Raw genomic sequence first — 15,519 nt, 5'->3', positions numbered from 1 at the left:
GTGTTAGTTTTAAAAAGCAACCTCAGGTTGCTTCAGATCTTAGCTTCGTGAGGAAGTTCTGAATAGAATGTCTCCATTTAGTACTTGGTCCCCAGCAAAAAAAAAAATCTTGTTGTTCTGTGATGTTTTCAGTTACTCTCACAATTAGATATGGTCCACAACACTTGGATAGTAGTGACAGGTATTGGTTTTTGCTGGAGGGAGGGAAGGGGAAGCAAACTAGAGATTGAATCACAAAATGATGAAAAATTCAGTGGAAAAAACACCAATCTTTTGAATCTACAGTGATCCTCACCTGAATGGATGCTTCTTTCATGTTATTATGTATTTACTTTATTTGTGACTTAACACATGACACCGCATTCAGTCTACAGAGTTGTTCTTTAGGAACAGGAAAGGTCAACAGATGATCTGGGCTGACATACTGTATATATACAACTCTAAACTACACTTAGCAGTGGGAATCTTTTTGCTTGTATTTGCTTGAAAGATTTGTAGATAGTAACAGGAAACTCTCTGACTTTGTTTGGGGTTTTGTTTGTCTCTTTTTTGCAAATGCTGCTGACAGCCAGAGCATTTGTTAAACACGAGTGACAACGTCACAGTGCAGTGCCACACGCCGAGCGTCATAATCCGCACCGTTGCTGCTGAAGACATCTCCCCCTCTGTCACCCAGACAGAACTGGCTGTGGATGCAGACATTCAGTCAGCTGACCTGACAGATCCTCCAGACACCCTAGGAACAAATACTTTCCCACATGATATCCATCAGTCCAAGCTGAGTGACGAAGAGCAGTCAGCCTACAACGAAGATGATGCTTCCAAATTTGGCAGCAGGAATAGTAGAGAACTGATGGATGGAGTTATGGTAAGAACAGAGGAGGAGATTGCTGATGCTAGCCTGAAACAGAATGAGGATTCTCACTCTGGTTTACCCAGCACTTACGTTACTGAGGTAAGGGAGGGCATAATACCTGATGTTTTCCCCATTTCTGCAATTCTGGAGAATTATTTCATTGAATCTGTGGACTTATGTTAAGCTATTGGTCTGAAATATCTCAGTGATTTCATTTATATTGGTAGCTGAAGGAAGAAAGATTAAGAGCGACTAGAAAGATTAAGAGAGACTATTCATAAGATATATAGTGACAGGACAAGGGGGAATGGCCTCAAACTGAAAGAATGCAGGCTTAGATGAGGCATTAGGAGAAAGTTCTTTCCTCTGAGAGTGGTGAGAGCAGGTTGCCCAGAGAAGCTGTGGGCTGCCTCATCTCTGGAAGTGTTCAAGGCCAGATTGGGTTGGGCCTGGAGTGATCTTCAGGGTCCCTTCCCATCCAAACAATTCTGTGATTCTGTATCACAGTTCTACAAGTATTTGCTGAGATCCTCTATCATTGAGCTTCATTGGTGTGTTACAAGTATGAAAGTAGCAGCATTTAATTTGGTACCAAGGCTTATATTTGACTTCATCTGGAGCACTGAGCACCTCACTAGCTGTGCAGTTCCTTCACTACTGAGGGTTCTTCTGCATGGTGACACTGGAAAGCTGGAACATTGGTGGCACTGAACAGGTGCCTTCAGGTGATTCCTGTTTGATGCTGTTGCTTTAAACTGGGCTCTTAATTGTCCAACACACCTGCATCAACAGATAGATTGAGCAAGGGAGGAGAGCTAGAGTATTTGGGTTTTGCTTTATGAGTCTAATAACACAATTCAAGATGTACCTCGGTTTTCAGTTTTGAGGGCTTCTGTTAAACATCCTGCTCCAGTCAAGTATCTGTTAAATGGGAATTTGAGACATTAAGCTACTTCTCTCTCTGGCCTCAGATTTATTCATCTCCAACACCTGACACGCAGAAATGAGTTTATCCAAATGATTACAGCTATTTGGATTGTTTCTTTCAGTTGCTGGAATTATGAAAATTACTTCAGTCACAGAAAACAGAGGTGCTAAAAAGAAGATAACACTCTTTAGTCAGTGCAAAATTCCTCTTCCTTTATGGGTTTGATTAGGTTGGAATTTGGGAAAAGATGAGGTAGAATGAAACACCCCTTGCTGTTTTTAGAACACTGTTCTCTACAGTAGCTGCATTTCTGCTTTGTCAGCCTTGAAAATCCATCATTAATATGCTTTGTCCTTGTCTTTGAAGAAGCTTCTAATAGACAGTGCATATCTGTTATGCTCTTACAAAAGGGAGAATCTTTGTATATCTCAAGTTTCTACTACAGAAGCATCTGAATCCTGAATACATCAGAAGATGGGGATTATTCTTACATTTTCCTCTTTCTTTGTCATGGTTGAGATAGTTGTGATAAGATTTTCAACATTTGAGGCAGGCCATTGGCTTTTTATTCTCATTTTAAAACTTCAGCTTCTCAAGGTGGAAATAATAAACTTCTGGTATTGACCTAGTTCCTAGTTTAACTTTGTACAAATTGCTCAAGGCTAGCAGAATGTAAAACTAAACTTTTTTTTCTATACAGAAAAACAAACTGAATTTGTAATTCTAATTTGCCTTACTCTTCAAGTCAGATTCAAGTCTGACATGTGTACTTAAATTCTAGGAAATAGTGAACTGTCTGTGAGTAATTCTCAGTGAAAAGTTACTCCAGAAAAACATGCCTACATTTTGTTTTCTTTAAGTCAGTGTTATTTTTATGAGCTTGCCAGGGTTGTATTGTCACTGTGGGTGGGTAGTGGGAGGCAGGCAGTCATGCTGCAGGGTTTTATTATTTCTGGCTGGGAAAGGTGCCCATTTGCCACAATGGCTTCTTTAGTTTTTCACGCCTCCTCTTCCCAGTTTCAGGCCTTGGAGCCCAGTGCTGCTGGTGGGCAGAGCTGTGTGCTCTGCTGAGAGCTGCTCCTGCAGGTCAGGCACGCCATGCCCTTGTGGATAGGACCTTGTACAGTTCAAAGAGCTGCAGCACAGGTTGTGAGCTCCTCTCCAGCAGCATCAAGGAAGGCGTTTTCAGACAGCTGCCTTTGCAAAAACACTGTGCAGTTATGTAGGGAAACAAGTTTTTCTTCAAAAAACAAGGTGGATGGACATCAGGATTTTGTTAAACACAGAGGGCTGTAACCTGTGAAAACAGTGATAAATCCAGGTGCCTTCCATTGTGCAGCAGCTGCTAGTATTCTACATCCTGAAGTTTGAACAAACCTTACATATGTTACACATTAAAACTGGAATCTAAATATCTCTGCTGGTTCTGACACTGCTGTGTGGGATGACTTTTCACTGCACTTATGGAAGCAGGAGTGTGCTGTGACACTGAGTCAGGCAGATGTGTTGCTGCCATTCCAGTACCACAGGAGCCAGGGAAGAGGCAGGAGCAGCAGCAATGGCAGGACTGGAAGAGAATGAGGGTATTGATTACTTGTTCCTGGAAGGAATCACTGTCTTGCCAGTCTTGTGGTACCATTAGGTTCAGCAAAAAAAGTCTGGAGCCAAGTTCCAGCCAGTGACAGACCAAGCAAGGCACAGCAAATAAAGGGGGTCTTTGAGCTCTGTTTCAGTGTCAGTTAAAACTTGACAACAGGAGTTGTGAAACTTAAGGTAAATCTGTTGGGTTTGTGGAGCAGGTAATGCTATAATGGTAATGCTTTAGTGTCAGAACATCTCAACAGAAGGTAGTGGGAAAGCCTAATTGTTCCTCTTCACAGACTTAATATTTGACTTGCAAGGGAACACCACCTTTCCGTGTCTCCCTTCCTCTCCACATTGCTTAACAGGGTAAAATTCTTCTCATCTTGTCTTTGGGTGCCTGCAGTAAGATAACATGCCCTGTAAATGCTGAAATAAACTATATCAGGTGGTGACATTTCAATTTAATGAGATACAATTCATTCAGAGTGGAGTATGGCTGAGCAATGCAGGTTTTTGTTTATGCTACCATGAATACACTCTCATGGCCTGTTCTGTGTTGTGCAGGACCTGGGTTCCCCAACAATAGAAGAACAAGTTGATCAGCCTACAATAGATGATGAGACTGTGCTTATTGTTCCTTCTTCCCATGGTTTTATCCAGGCAACGGATGACATCGATAGTGAATCAGTCTTGCCCTTGACAACTCTCACAGGTATGACAGTCCCTGTCATTAAAGCAGTGTTTAGAGCTTCTCAGTCTCTGCAGACAACACTTCAGAGATCCTTGCTTTCTCTTAAATAATTTTGCATATCAGTGCTATGAAACTGCAGGTAACCTAACAAATACTCCTCCCCAGAGGAAGGATCTCCCAGTAGAGCCATCAGAGGCTCAGCACAGATAGTGCAATACCTGGTGGATGCAAATGTGAGTCACACCATTGCATCCATACATACCCATATTGGCCATCACTTACCTACTCTAAAGATTCTCAAACCCCACCTGGATGTGGTCCTGTGCAAAGTGCCCTGGCTGAACCAGCTTTAGCAGGGGGCTGGACTAGAGGATCTCCAGAGGTCCCTGCCAACCCCAGCTATTCTGTGATCCTGTGAAACTACAAATTGCAAACTGCCTGGTTTGAGCAACACTGCCTGTAATTGCTTAGAATTCCAGGCTACATTTCTTGTCTCCTAAGTTTGTATTTTATATCTTGTTATAATGGCACAGAAATAGTTCTTATGTTTTTTGTCCCTTGCCAGATCCTATCCTACAACATCACGGAGATGGGTCACACATTATTGGCTCATCATTGGGCAGTCCTGACTCAGAAGATTCAAAGGATGTTGAGGATTTAGTGAGCTGTCACTGAGAAGCAGCAGTGGTGTCCACTATTTCTATTGACCATGTTTGCATTGTGAAGTTAGTTACAGCCCTGTGCCACGTCTCCAAAGAAAGCAGTCACAGTCTGTCTCTTTGAACAGAAGCTTCCAGTGTGAAATGACTATGGTGCACTTTCTCTGCTCAGGCTGTTTCCCTCATCCAGGAGGGAGGACTGAGGTGCCACGTCTCACTGGGGTGTTCCAGTGTGCTGAAGAGCCTCTGTTGCAGTGCTCACAGTGCTCAGCTCCATCCAGTCAGTTCTGATCTGACTTATTACTGACGTGCTGAACTGCACACGTGGAAAACCGGACAGAAGTCAATGATTGTGGACTATAGCCTCTTAGTGCCACAGCAAGTAGTAGTTTGCACAGGTTTCATGAAGAATGGGTGAGGATTTTTGCACTTACTGACTCTTGTAATACATGGAGTAAGAGACTGTTACATTTCAGGAAAGAGTGAGTTCCATCAGAGACTTCAGGGAGCATGGGCAGCATCGTGAAGCAGTGGTGTGTGTTCCCATCTCACCTGACTCGTTCACATGTCTGTGGCATAGGAAGAAGGCAGAAGCTTATGGGACTTGCCTGTCTGCTTGTTCCTGAGGAGTCCATTGCTGGCAATGGACAGAGCTCAGAAAGATCACTTGTGGAAAATCTTTTCTTGGTTGTTTTTTTTTTTCCTTTCATCACTACAGCAAGCTAAATAAAAAGGGAAGGGCTATGAGAAAGGGAAGCTACTGGGACCCACCAGCCTCCCCCAACAAGCTTGGAATTGCTTGGAGATTGTTGTGAGTAGGTTGGAACGTTCGTCTCTGTTGCAGTTTACCTGACACTACCAGCCACCTCTCCAGACATGATTTCTGCAGCAAGTTAGTAAATGGGGAGTGGTGTGGAGGTGGCAGAGTCTTGGAGGAATAGCTCTGTGAGAGTCTGGACATAGGGCCTCGAGGCAAAGGAGGCCAATTAATTCCTGCATTGTTTGAAACAGACGCTAGGCTGAACAGCAGCCTGTTAGCTAGGAATCAAGAGAAAAAGCTATAGAAACTAAAGACTTGTATAAATTATTTTATTTATTTCTGTAATTAGCTCTTCATAATCAAGAGTTGGTCTTTTTCAGTCTGTGGTTTTGTTAATGTGAAAAATAAGTTGTAGTTTTAAATGGTTGCCTAGGGAACAGAAATAATTGTATATTCAGTTTCAACAAAATAAAGAGTATTTGTCTTACTTGACTGTAAGATGCCATTTATTTATACTGCCACAGATCCTTTCAGTGCTGCAGTTTATTTGTACAGTAATAAAAAAAAGTGCAGTTTTTTTCCAAAATGAAAAAGCTTGTGCCATTCTGAAACATCAGTACGACTGGAATGTTCATTAAGCGCAACAGTAGCTCTTCAAAAAAAAGCAGAATGTCACGTCTTATGGCAATAATTCTCCCCAACAAGAGGGACATTACATATACATTTACATGAAAATCATGTACTGATTTATCCTTGCACAACCCACTTCTTTTCTCTCAGGCTGATGGTTCTCACTTAAATGTCTCGAGTAGAGCTGAGAGCTGAGCTGGAAGCAGTCTGACACAGCAGCATCATTGCTGGGTATTCCCAATGTCCTTCATTTACCCACTTCATGGAAGTACAGGTTGGCACATATACATAACATGACAATAGAAAACAATATGTAGTAAATTAGATTTCTAAATTTGGGTTCCAGGTCTCCTTGTCGATACCAGTAGATCTAGAAAAGAAAAGGAGTATGTGTTATTTTGAAAAGCTAGGTATTCTGAGAAAACTTTCTTTGGTAACTGAATTGGCAACTTGCAGGGTTAGTTTTGGGTGATTTTTTCTTCCTGTAAAACAATCCAGCTTCCTCTGGCCAGAGGGACTGAGTGTGTGTGTGTCTGTATGTGAAACTGGCCCTGGGGGCATGTGCTGGTTTTCTCCCTCCCTCTGCTGAGAGGGAGGGAGAGTGGATGGCTTAGCTGGGGCTGTTCTAACTCTCAAAGCTGGCTCCACCCTGGTGGATGAGGACAAACAGCAGCTTTGCACTAACACAGTCTATTCTGGGCAGAGTCGTGGCCACCAGCTGTAGGATCAAAAACTGGGACTGGCCAGGCATTGCAGAGCGACTCCCCAGCATATCTAGCAGTGAGGGGTTCAGGGCTGCTCCAGGTCACAGCTGGAGGGAGGAGAATGCTCCAAGTATGAAAAGCTACAGCAGAAGAAGGAGCCACCAGTGTCCCTGCCCATGGAAGGGGGGGTTGGGCTACATGGTCTTTGACAGCTCCTTCCAACCCAAAGCATTCTGTGATTCTGTGAACTCAGACCTGCCACTTCCCTTTGCCAGTGCTTGGGACCAGCTCCCTTGGAATGCTGCAGTTGTAGAGGAACATCTTCCACTTGCTGTCGCTTCCTACCCTGTAACTCATCCCCTGTGTTTGAAAGGTCACTGATTAAGTGCATGGCTGATCCCACTTCAGGTGTCTTCTGCAGCACAATCCATCTCTGGATTCCCATTTCAGTGCTCTGCTCCCTGGTTTCCTACTCTGTGTCTCCACCGGCAGCTGTGGGTGGCAGTGCCACAGAGGTGACAAGTCTTGCACCACAGCTGGGCTGCAGGAGTTGGCTCCCCACACTTACTCTGCAGTAAATACAAAACTCACTACCACTCCCTCATTGTCAGCTTGTGTTATGGAGGCAGGAAAGCTTTTCTAGGAGAGTGTAAAAAAGAAGGCAGCACCACGTAAAGCAGATTTTATTCAGAGCCATTGACTCAAAAGCACGGCAAACACAGCGGTACTTACAAGAATGCCAGCAGAAATGCAACACAAGGAGATGCAGAAAGCAAAAAATACATTCACAGGTTTTGGAGGTAGTTGTGGGAAGACAAAAGCACTGATTAGAGTGACCTGTATGGAGGAAAACAAAGATGAGGATTTCACTCTGGCCAGAGCTGCAGTGAGAAGAAGCTCAGCCCAAGGGCTGGAGCAGCGCAGCACTCACATCCTGATCTGCACACCCCTCCCTGGTCTCTGACTCCCACCCCTGAGGAGCTGTAGGAAAATGTGCAAGTCTGGAGGAAAACTGCCTTGATACAGCTGCACACTGAGAGGAGCTGGAAAAAAACTTTGCCAAAAGCTTTGCCACGCTGGCTCATGACCAGAAACCACCCTGCAAGTGGCCCTGAAGCCATCAGGCCCAGGGGTGCACACTGCCCGTGCAGGAGCATCCCTTCAGCCAGGAGTTCACCAGCTGGCTCCTCACCTGTCCCCACAGCCTCCCTGCACCTCAGCACTCCAACAACCCCCCTGTGGACCCCACTCATGGTCTGCAGTCGTGACGGTGTTGGGTTTGTCTTTAAAGCTTGGGGAAAGCACAGCTCAACACAAAGGGGCAAACTTTGGAAGGACTTACATAAGCCATAAATAGAGGACAATAAACCATAAATAGAAGGAAATAGAAGCAAACACGCTCTCCTGGCACATAAGTGCTTTGTTGTCTCACCCAGCCTCACGTTCAGCCAGGATGGACAATCTGCCAGAGAACGTCAAGGATTTTATTGCAGCTCTTAAAGAAATGTATTCCCCTTCTCCTGTTGTCAAAGAGTTTCAAAAGACAGATGTGTCCCAGAATGACTGCCTGCCCTAAATCAGAGCCTCTTTGGTCATTGGAAACTTCACCAACCGTTTCTGGGGAGGAATTCTGTTTTTCTCCCTGTCACTTAAAGATACAACATGGGGTTGGATGGAGATACTTACTACAAGCAGCAAGGTTGTTAAGCCACCAACAACTAGATTGATGATTCTGTCCTGAAGAAAAGAGAAGAGTGTTATGTGTACCTAAAAAACCAACAACAAAAAAAAAATCCCCAAACCATATAAAAGAGAGCATTACCCAACAGCACTTAGAGCATCAGCCAGGATCCACATTATTGCCAGCACACACAAGGCTCTCTGGTCAGCTCTGCCCCACAGGAAGGTTTCCCCTTCCTCCATGGACCCCAGGGAGGTTGTACTGGTCAAGGCCTGGTGCAGCAGGTTTGCTCATTTGCAAATGGCTTCTCTGCTACATCTAAATTGATTACAGTTGTGCAAATTGTATTTAATTTTTTTTTTTTAAAGTGGAGTGCACAGATGGAGGTTGTCAGAAAAAGCTTTTTTTAGCCTCACTGCCTGAAAATTAATAGACTGATGGAGTCTTAGGTGGGAATTTGTGGGCTGCTGGCAAGGAGGTGAAGCATTGCCCACACCCCAAGTGCTCCACCCTAACACCAGCAGATCTGAAGATGGCACACAGTGGCTCTGCTTGGACAGACAGATATCCCCCCACACTTCTTTCTGCTGCTCCTGATCAGTATAGAATGACTGGGAGGACACAACCTTTTTGCCCCTGGGAGGAAAGATCCCTCAGTGACAGCATCAGTCCCATCCCAGTGGCACCAGGGCAGGGACTGGCTGTGACACTGGGCTGTGTGACCATGGGCTCAGAGGAGCACCCACGGCAAGACCCTGTACTGATGAACCTTCTGGAGTAAAAAACAAAGGAAAAGGAGAATATTCCAATCCCAGCCAGCACACTGCCTCCTCCCTGGTGCTGCTCTGAGTATAAACATCTATCACCACATGCACACAGCCAGGTGTGACACCCCAGATAGCTGACAACTCAAATCAAAGGCTAAAACAGATACAGCAGAAAGAATGTGCAGAGAGGAAACACCCCAGACTTCGATCAAGTGTACTGAGAGTCATTAAGCAAGTCTGGTGAAGGGAAAGTGAGAAAAGAGTTTGAGCAGTGAAAGCATTTTGCCCAAGACATCCCAGCCAGCAGGCAGGGCAACACGGGCTTCCCTCCACCTGCACAGTTCTTGCCTCCTAGAATATGGATTTGTAGAGGGAGAAGTCCCAGGTCATCAAGAAGTAACACATGACAGCAGCAGGGCACCAGAAGAAAGCAAAGAGGAGGCAGAGAGCAGCAAACCATGCTTTTGTGGGACACCACCAGCCCTGCCTAAGGCTGTGGAGCTCACGCTGAGGTGGTTCAGGAACAGGTGGATGCTGTGTCCTGGTTGTGTTCATTCCCAAGGGACAGGGCCACAGCAAGCAGACTCCAAAACCTCTTCTATTAGTCCCCAGCTCCTCTTGGTAAAACAAAACCACTGATGCTCCTGCAGCCCAGAGGCCCCAAGCTGTGGGGGAACAGCAGTGGCTGCAGCAGTGGGAAGTGACCCCCCCCTCCATAGGAAATTGTCACCAACATCCCCTGTGCAAGGTCCTCACCAGCCAGGCACAAACCCCTTCTCCTCAGTGGCATTTCCACACGTGGAATTGGTGATGTGACAGCAGCCTCTGAGAGCCAGCCATGAGACACCCACCACTGACCCCAGAAAGGAACCAAGAGAAGTAAACAAGAGAACAAGGCAAGCAAGAGAAACAACTTGAAAAGTGCAACCATGAAATGCTCCATGAGAGCACATCGTGACAGCTCAGCTGGACTCCTCCTCCTCACCTAAAATAAAATGAAGAGCTCAAAGCTGACTTTCATTTAGGCAGGACATGGAAGGGTCCTTACCCAGAAGCCACTGCAGTACCAGGAGAGGATGGCAGTTCTGCTCTGCCCTTGCCCTGCAGCCCCGGCAATGTTACAGAGCGGGACCAGAGCTGTCATTCAGGCTCAGCTACTCCATCCAGGGTGGCAAGAGGTGAGCAACTGGAGCCCTTGTGCCATGAGGAGATGGGCTTCCAACAGCAGAGATAGCAGGGAATGCCAGGGAGGCAGCTGCAGAACTGGCGGTGGATCACCAGCCTGCAGAGCTCACCTGGTGAGCACAGTCACAGCCAGCTCTGCAGAGAGCTTGGAGGGATGGACACACAGTCAGTCACCATCCAGAAACAGCCATGACTGTGCTCCTCATTATCTAGAGAGCCATTGTGCCAGGACAGGCTGGACTGGCAGGAGAAAACAAGGGGGTCAGACTTGACAGCAATCATGGAGCATTTCTCTCTTGACTGTGTCAGTGTGGGAGAGAGCGTCCCCCAGCACAGGACCTCACCCTGCTGGCTGAGGGACCTCCCAGTGCCAGCAGGATCAGGTACAGATGCTGTAGTGGAGCAGTGGCATCCAGGCTCTGCAGCCCTTCCCCTGCTTAAACCTGTGTGCACTCAAATTTTCAAAACACACTGCCGGCACAAGAAGGTATTTCAGGATCCAGGGATTAGAGAGACTGATCCTGAAATCCTGGGCTTGGTGAAGCAGTGAGAGGCTGTATTCCCCAGTGCCCACTGACACTTCAGCCCCAGGCAGCTTAGCACAGCAAAAAGGTTAAAAATACTCAAGCAGAGGCCAAGACGGCTAAAGGGATTGGGGATGACGGAGCCTTTCACCTCCACACTGTGTCCGAGGGCACAGCCCAGCCCGGGCAGACACTGCTGGGTGCTGGGCATGCAGAAACTGCCTGTGGTGAGCCTTGTGTCCTACAGGTCACCCAGCTGGCACAGCAGGCTCCTACGACCAGCACAGCTGATTCAGGAAGGATTTTTCTCCAGCATCACTGTGTACTGTAATAGCTGCTAGAGAAAAAGACAAAAAACCCAGCAGGCACACCAAAACAGAGAGCCTGCAGCTGCCTGAGGTCATCTGGACCAGCACAGGGTACTGGCACACACACACACCTCCCTGGGGGTCCCCATTCAGCCAGCCAGCTGCTGAGACATAGTGAGCTGTTGGCCAGACAGGAGATGAATTCCATGTTTCACTGTTGCACAAGATGCATTTTGAAACAGGAGGGTTTCTGCCCTGTCCTTCTACTCCGGGGAGGGTATTGCAGGGTCTGGAGGCATCAGGCTTCTCCCAGGGAGCCTCTGCAGTGCAGAGGTCTCCCTCCATCTGCCTCTGAGAAAGGGACATAAGGTCAGGAAGCGTCAAATCCTTGCAAAGCAGGAGGGCACAGTCCAGGATTCTTTAGGATCTGGGTCAAGGTTGCTTAGTGCAGCAGGGAAACTGAGGCTAGACTGAGACTATATCTGCACTCCCTCCACAGGCTGTGACAGAGTGGCAGCTTTGCTCTTCACTCCATTCCAGCTCGGCACCTTCCGTCCTTGAATCCTCCAAGTTAGCAGCAGGTGGGCTGAGCCCCCAGGGATCCTGACAGAGGCTTGGCCAGGAGAAGGGAATGGACAGGTTCCCTGGAGCGTGGGTACCTGGTGCCATCTCTGCAGGAGTGACAGAAAGGCCATTTTTATGCCTTACATCAGCAAGTCCAGATGGTCAGCAGCCACTGCAGCCCGTTGCAGCCGTAGGGGATGCCTGAATGCAGTGCCAGACCCAGCCTGGTGGAATTGCAGGCAATAGAGGCTGTGCTCAGGGCCATGCTGGACACCCACCTGCTGCAAGACATGGGGACTTCCTGGTGTGTCCTCAAAAGCTCATCATTCCCATCCCAAGTTGCTCAGTCCCTCTATTGCCTTCTGCTTCCACCCCATAGCAATCAACTCCACCCACTCAAACACTCCCACCATGGAGGAACCCAACTTTGAACTTCTCTCCTGGGAAGTGCTGCAGCTGTGGCACTCTGTCCCCTCTGTGCCACTGCACAGCTGTGCCTCTGCCTTGCCTCACACCCACTCCCTGCCAGTGCTGCATCCCTGGAAAGCCCAGCTGCATCCGCAGCGCCTGGTGCTCATTGGTGCCCTGTCCCTGCACTCCCTCTGCCCACCAGCCACTTCTTTGGCACCAGCCTGCCCCAGTCCCTGCTCAGCACTCACACAGGAGGGCCAGCTTGGCAGGAGCAGCTGCACCACGGCAGGGCAAAGAGGCGGATGCTGCTGCCCAGCTCTGCCATCCTCAGAGTGGCTTTACCCTCAAAGTCACCAGCCTGGAGACCAGGAGAGTGCAGGAAGGTAGGAAGAGGGAATCCCCATCTTTACATCCATTTCCAATTGCTGGCAAGGGTGGGAGAGCCCTAATTTTGGGCACAGGGCTTCCTGGGGCACGACGCTGCCCCAGCCCCTCCTTGTGGCCCCAGCCCGAGCAGAGGATCCCGGTTTGCCAGTATCAGCCATCATTTGCAGAGACCCAAAAGCAGAGCTGGAGTGTGGGCAAACACACTTCTCCCGGCAGACCTGCTCCCATTTAAAGGCGAAGTTCAGCTTTTCCATTTCTGACACAGAACATTCCGGCTCGGGACCTCACCGGCGTCCGTTCCTAAGCAACCCCAGTGAAGCAGGGAGGGAACGACCCCTGGGCAGCGCAGTGATCCCCTGTCTGCGGGACACGGGTACAGCAGCGAGAGGCCACTGCCTGCTCGGCCCATCTGACAGGTTCCAAAAAAGCCACAGGAGAACAGCAGGGGGTGAAGTGCAGGACGCTGGATGCCCACCACAGCATCCCACGTTTATTATTTGCCACTCCCCTTTGCGAGCAGAGGTGTAGCTGGAAAAAGACAGGATCAGGGATCGAAGGCTTAACCTGGGCTGAAAAGTTTGGGAGCTACATGCCAGGACTGCCTCCCTGACTGCTCCGATGGCACGTCCCAGATCCCAGAAGTGCCCATCGCTGGGAGCTTCCCAAAATCCCTGACCAAGGACCAAGGACCGTCCACCAGGACCCAACCAGGACCCAAGTGCCCCAACACCTCCAGTGCTCCCCATCAGGGGATACCTGTCCCTCCTCAGTTCATCTCCCTGGGGTCCTGCCTGTCCTCCTGTACCACATCATTCCATTTTCCCCCGAAAATCCGGTCGGTATCACTTTGTTCTCATTAAACATCATAACTGTAGCAGCAGTTCCAAGTTCTTGCAGGGAGGGCGGTGGTGGACTTGATACACTTCCGAATAATCTCAGGCAGTTTCATCCTGCACCCCCAAAGACACACGAGTGTGGTAACCCCTCCTAACAGGGGACAGCCCCAAGTCCCAGACGGATGATGTGACACCTCCAGGTACCGTGGTTCCCGAGCGATCCCCGGTGCCGGGCGGCCGCAGGAGCCCCCTCCCCAGCACAGCCCCGCAGCGGCGCCGAGAGCCGAGCGGCTTACGGGGATTGACACCTGAGGAGCCGCTGCTGCCGCACGCCAGCCAAGGAGCCACCGCCAGCCCGGCAGGAAAATCAGTTCCCAGGAAGGCACCAAGCGCAGCCCCCCCATCCCCATCCCCATCCCCGTCCGAGACCCCCCGAACTGGGTGAGAGGCGGCCCGGGCTCTGCAGGGCACAGCCGGATGGGGCACGGCGGCTCTGTCACCCCCTGCCCGCGCCCAAAGCCCTTCCCAGCCCCACTCCCAGGGTGCCCCCGACCCCGGGACCCCGAGCCCCAAGTTCCCGATAGAGTTTTGGGGGGATGTTGCTTTGGGGAGGATTATTTGAAAGTTGATTTCCTTGCGGGGAAGGGGAGGGAATTGTTTTGCGAGTTATTTGGGGAGGGGGTCTTGCTGGAAGGGTTTAGTTCTGGGGATATCGTTTGGTTTTTTAAAAAATTTGGCGCGGTGTTCTTTTGGCGTTGATGGATTATTTTTTGTTTGGGGCACTAATCGGGAGATGGTTGTTTTTGTTTTATTTCAGGGGTTTTTTTAATAATTTCGCCAAATTGAAGCTTTTCCTTCTTTTGGAATTTGGGGGGCTCCTTTCATATTATTTCACTGGGGTGCAGCCTTTCCGATTTTTCATGCCGTTTTGGAGGGGGACTGAGGATTCTTTCTTATTTCATAGGGATTGTTAAATTTGTTTGCAGGATTCGGGCAGGTTCCTCGCTCGGGCCGGCCGCTCGGCTGCCTGCGGCGCTCGGTGCCGAGCCCGGGGGCAGGGGGTGGCGAGCTGCCGCTCTCCGGGCCGGCCGGGAGGAGGTTCCTCATAACCGGGGGGCATTTACGCCGGGAGGGTGAGGAGGGGGGGCACTACGGGACTTTCCGCTGCATTTCCTCCGCCGCGGTTTGCGTTGCCGCGGGGTTGTTTTGGGGGAGGGGGGTGCCGGGGGTGGCCGCTGGCGCGGCGGAGCGCCGTCCCTTACCCTGGCCGAGGTCTCCCCGAAGAGCGGCCGGTTGTCCGCGCCGCCGGTGCCGTACCCGCGGGCGGGGAATCCCTCCATGGCGCGGGGGCGCTGCGCCGGCGGCCGCGGGGGGGCGCCCGCTCATGCTGCGCCTCCGCCCCGCCCGCCCTGCGCGCCCCGGGCGGCACCGGCACCGACAGCGGCACCGGAGGGGCGGAGCGGCACCGGAACCGGCACCGACAGCGGCACCGGAGGGGCGGAGCGGCACCGGCACCGGAGGGGCGGAGCGGCACCGACACCGGCACCGGAGGGGCGAAGCGGCACCGGCACCGGCGCCGGCAGGGACGAACGGCGGGAGCGGCACCGGAACCGGCACCGGAGGGGCGGAGCGGCACCGATACCGGCACCGGGCGGAGCGGAGCGGCGGGAGAGGCCCCGCGGGTGCGGAGCCGCCAGCCCGGCCTGCGCGGGGAGGGACAGGGCCAGCGCTGACTGCGCCGATTTGTTGCTCAACAAAGTTGCGGTATTTGAGCAAATCTCATTAGGGATGATGATATGGCAGCTTGGAGGAAGGAGCCTGATTTGATTTGGTTTTGATTCGAATTGATTTTTCTTATTATAGGTTTTATTTTCTTATTCTTGTTTTTTTTTTCCTTTTATTTTGTTTTCCTTTATTGTGTTTTACTCTCATAGAATCTTAGAAGCAGAATATGCTGAGTTGGAAGGGACCCAAAAGTAACACCAGTCCAACTCCTGTCCTCGCACAGGACACCCCACAAACCTCACCCTGTGCCCGAGAGCAT

At 49.8% G+C, this 15,519-nt stretch overlaps 2 protein-coding genes across 3 annotated transcripts in view; one reads left to right on the top strand and one right to left on the bottom strand.

Annotated features, from left to right (window-relative positions):
* DMTF1 (cyclin D binding myb like transcription factor 1) overlaps window positions 1-5,927 on the top strand; it is a 28,909-nt gene extending 22,982 nt beyond the window's left edge. Inside the window, exons 15-17 of one of the 2 annotated variants that reach the window (XM_084205488.1) lie at window positions 569-868; window positions 3,933-4,080; window positions 4,625-5,927. In XM_084205488.1, the coding sequence (XP_084061614.1) occupies window positions 569-868; window positions 3,933-4,080; window positions 4,625-4,734 (558 nt within the window). In that variant the 3' untranslated portion in view covers window positions 4,735-5,927. Of the gene's footprint in view, window positions 1-568; window positions 956-3,932; window positions 4,081-4,624 lie in introns of both variants that reach the window. The other variant, XM_084205487.1, reaches the window with a different exon arrangement.
* A 372-nt stretch (window positions 5,928-6,299) lies between these two features.
* Window positions 6,300-14,842, bottom strand: TMEM243 (transmembrane protein 243). Its single transcript, XM_084205418.1, has 4 exons — window positions 14,738-14,842; window positions 8,499-8,549; window positions 7,545-7,649; window positions 6,300-6,478 (listed from the first exon to the last, which is right to left on the bottom strand). Exons 1-4 carry the CDS (start codon window positions 14,813-14,815, stop codon window positions 6,356-6,358), a joined length of 357 nt encoding a protein of 118 aa, XP_084061544.1. The 5' UTR covers window positions 14,816-14,842; the 3' UTR covers window positions 6,300-6,355.
* Between the last annotated feature and the right edge of the window lie 677 nt (window positions 14,843-15,519).

This window comes from Fringilla coelebs, assembly GCF_963513975.1.
Source record: "Fringilla coelebs genome assembly, chromosome: 5".
NCBI lineage: Eukaryota > Metazoa > Chordata > Aves > Passeriformes > Fringillidae > Fringilla > Fringilla coelebs.
Note: the sequence above shows the minus strand (reverse complement) of the source record. Positions and strands in the feature narration are given on the sequence as shown.

What these genes read in the sequence shown, in the direction of transcription:
- TMEM243 (XM_084205418.1), bottom strand. Translation starts at nt 14,815, where the DNA reads ATGGAGGGATTCCCCGCCCGCGGGTACGGCACCGGCGGCGCGGACAAC. An exon ending in TAACAACCTTGCTGCTTGTA is followed by an intron (nt 7,650 to 8,498) that starts GTAAGTATCTCC and finishes TCCTCCATACAG; the next exon opens with GTCACTCTAATCAGTGCTTT. An exon ending in GCATTTCTGCTGGCATTCTT is followed by an intron (nt 6,479 to 7,544) that starts GTAAGTACCGCT and finishes TTTCTTTTCTAG; the next exon opens with ATCTACTGGTATCGACAAGG.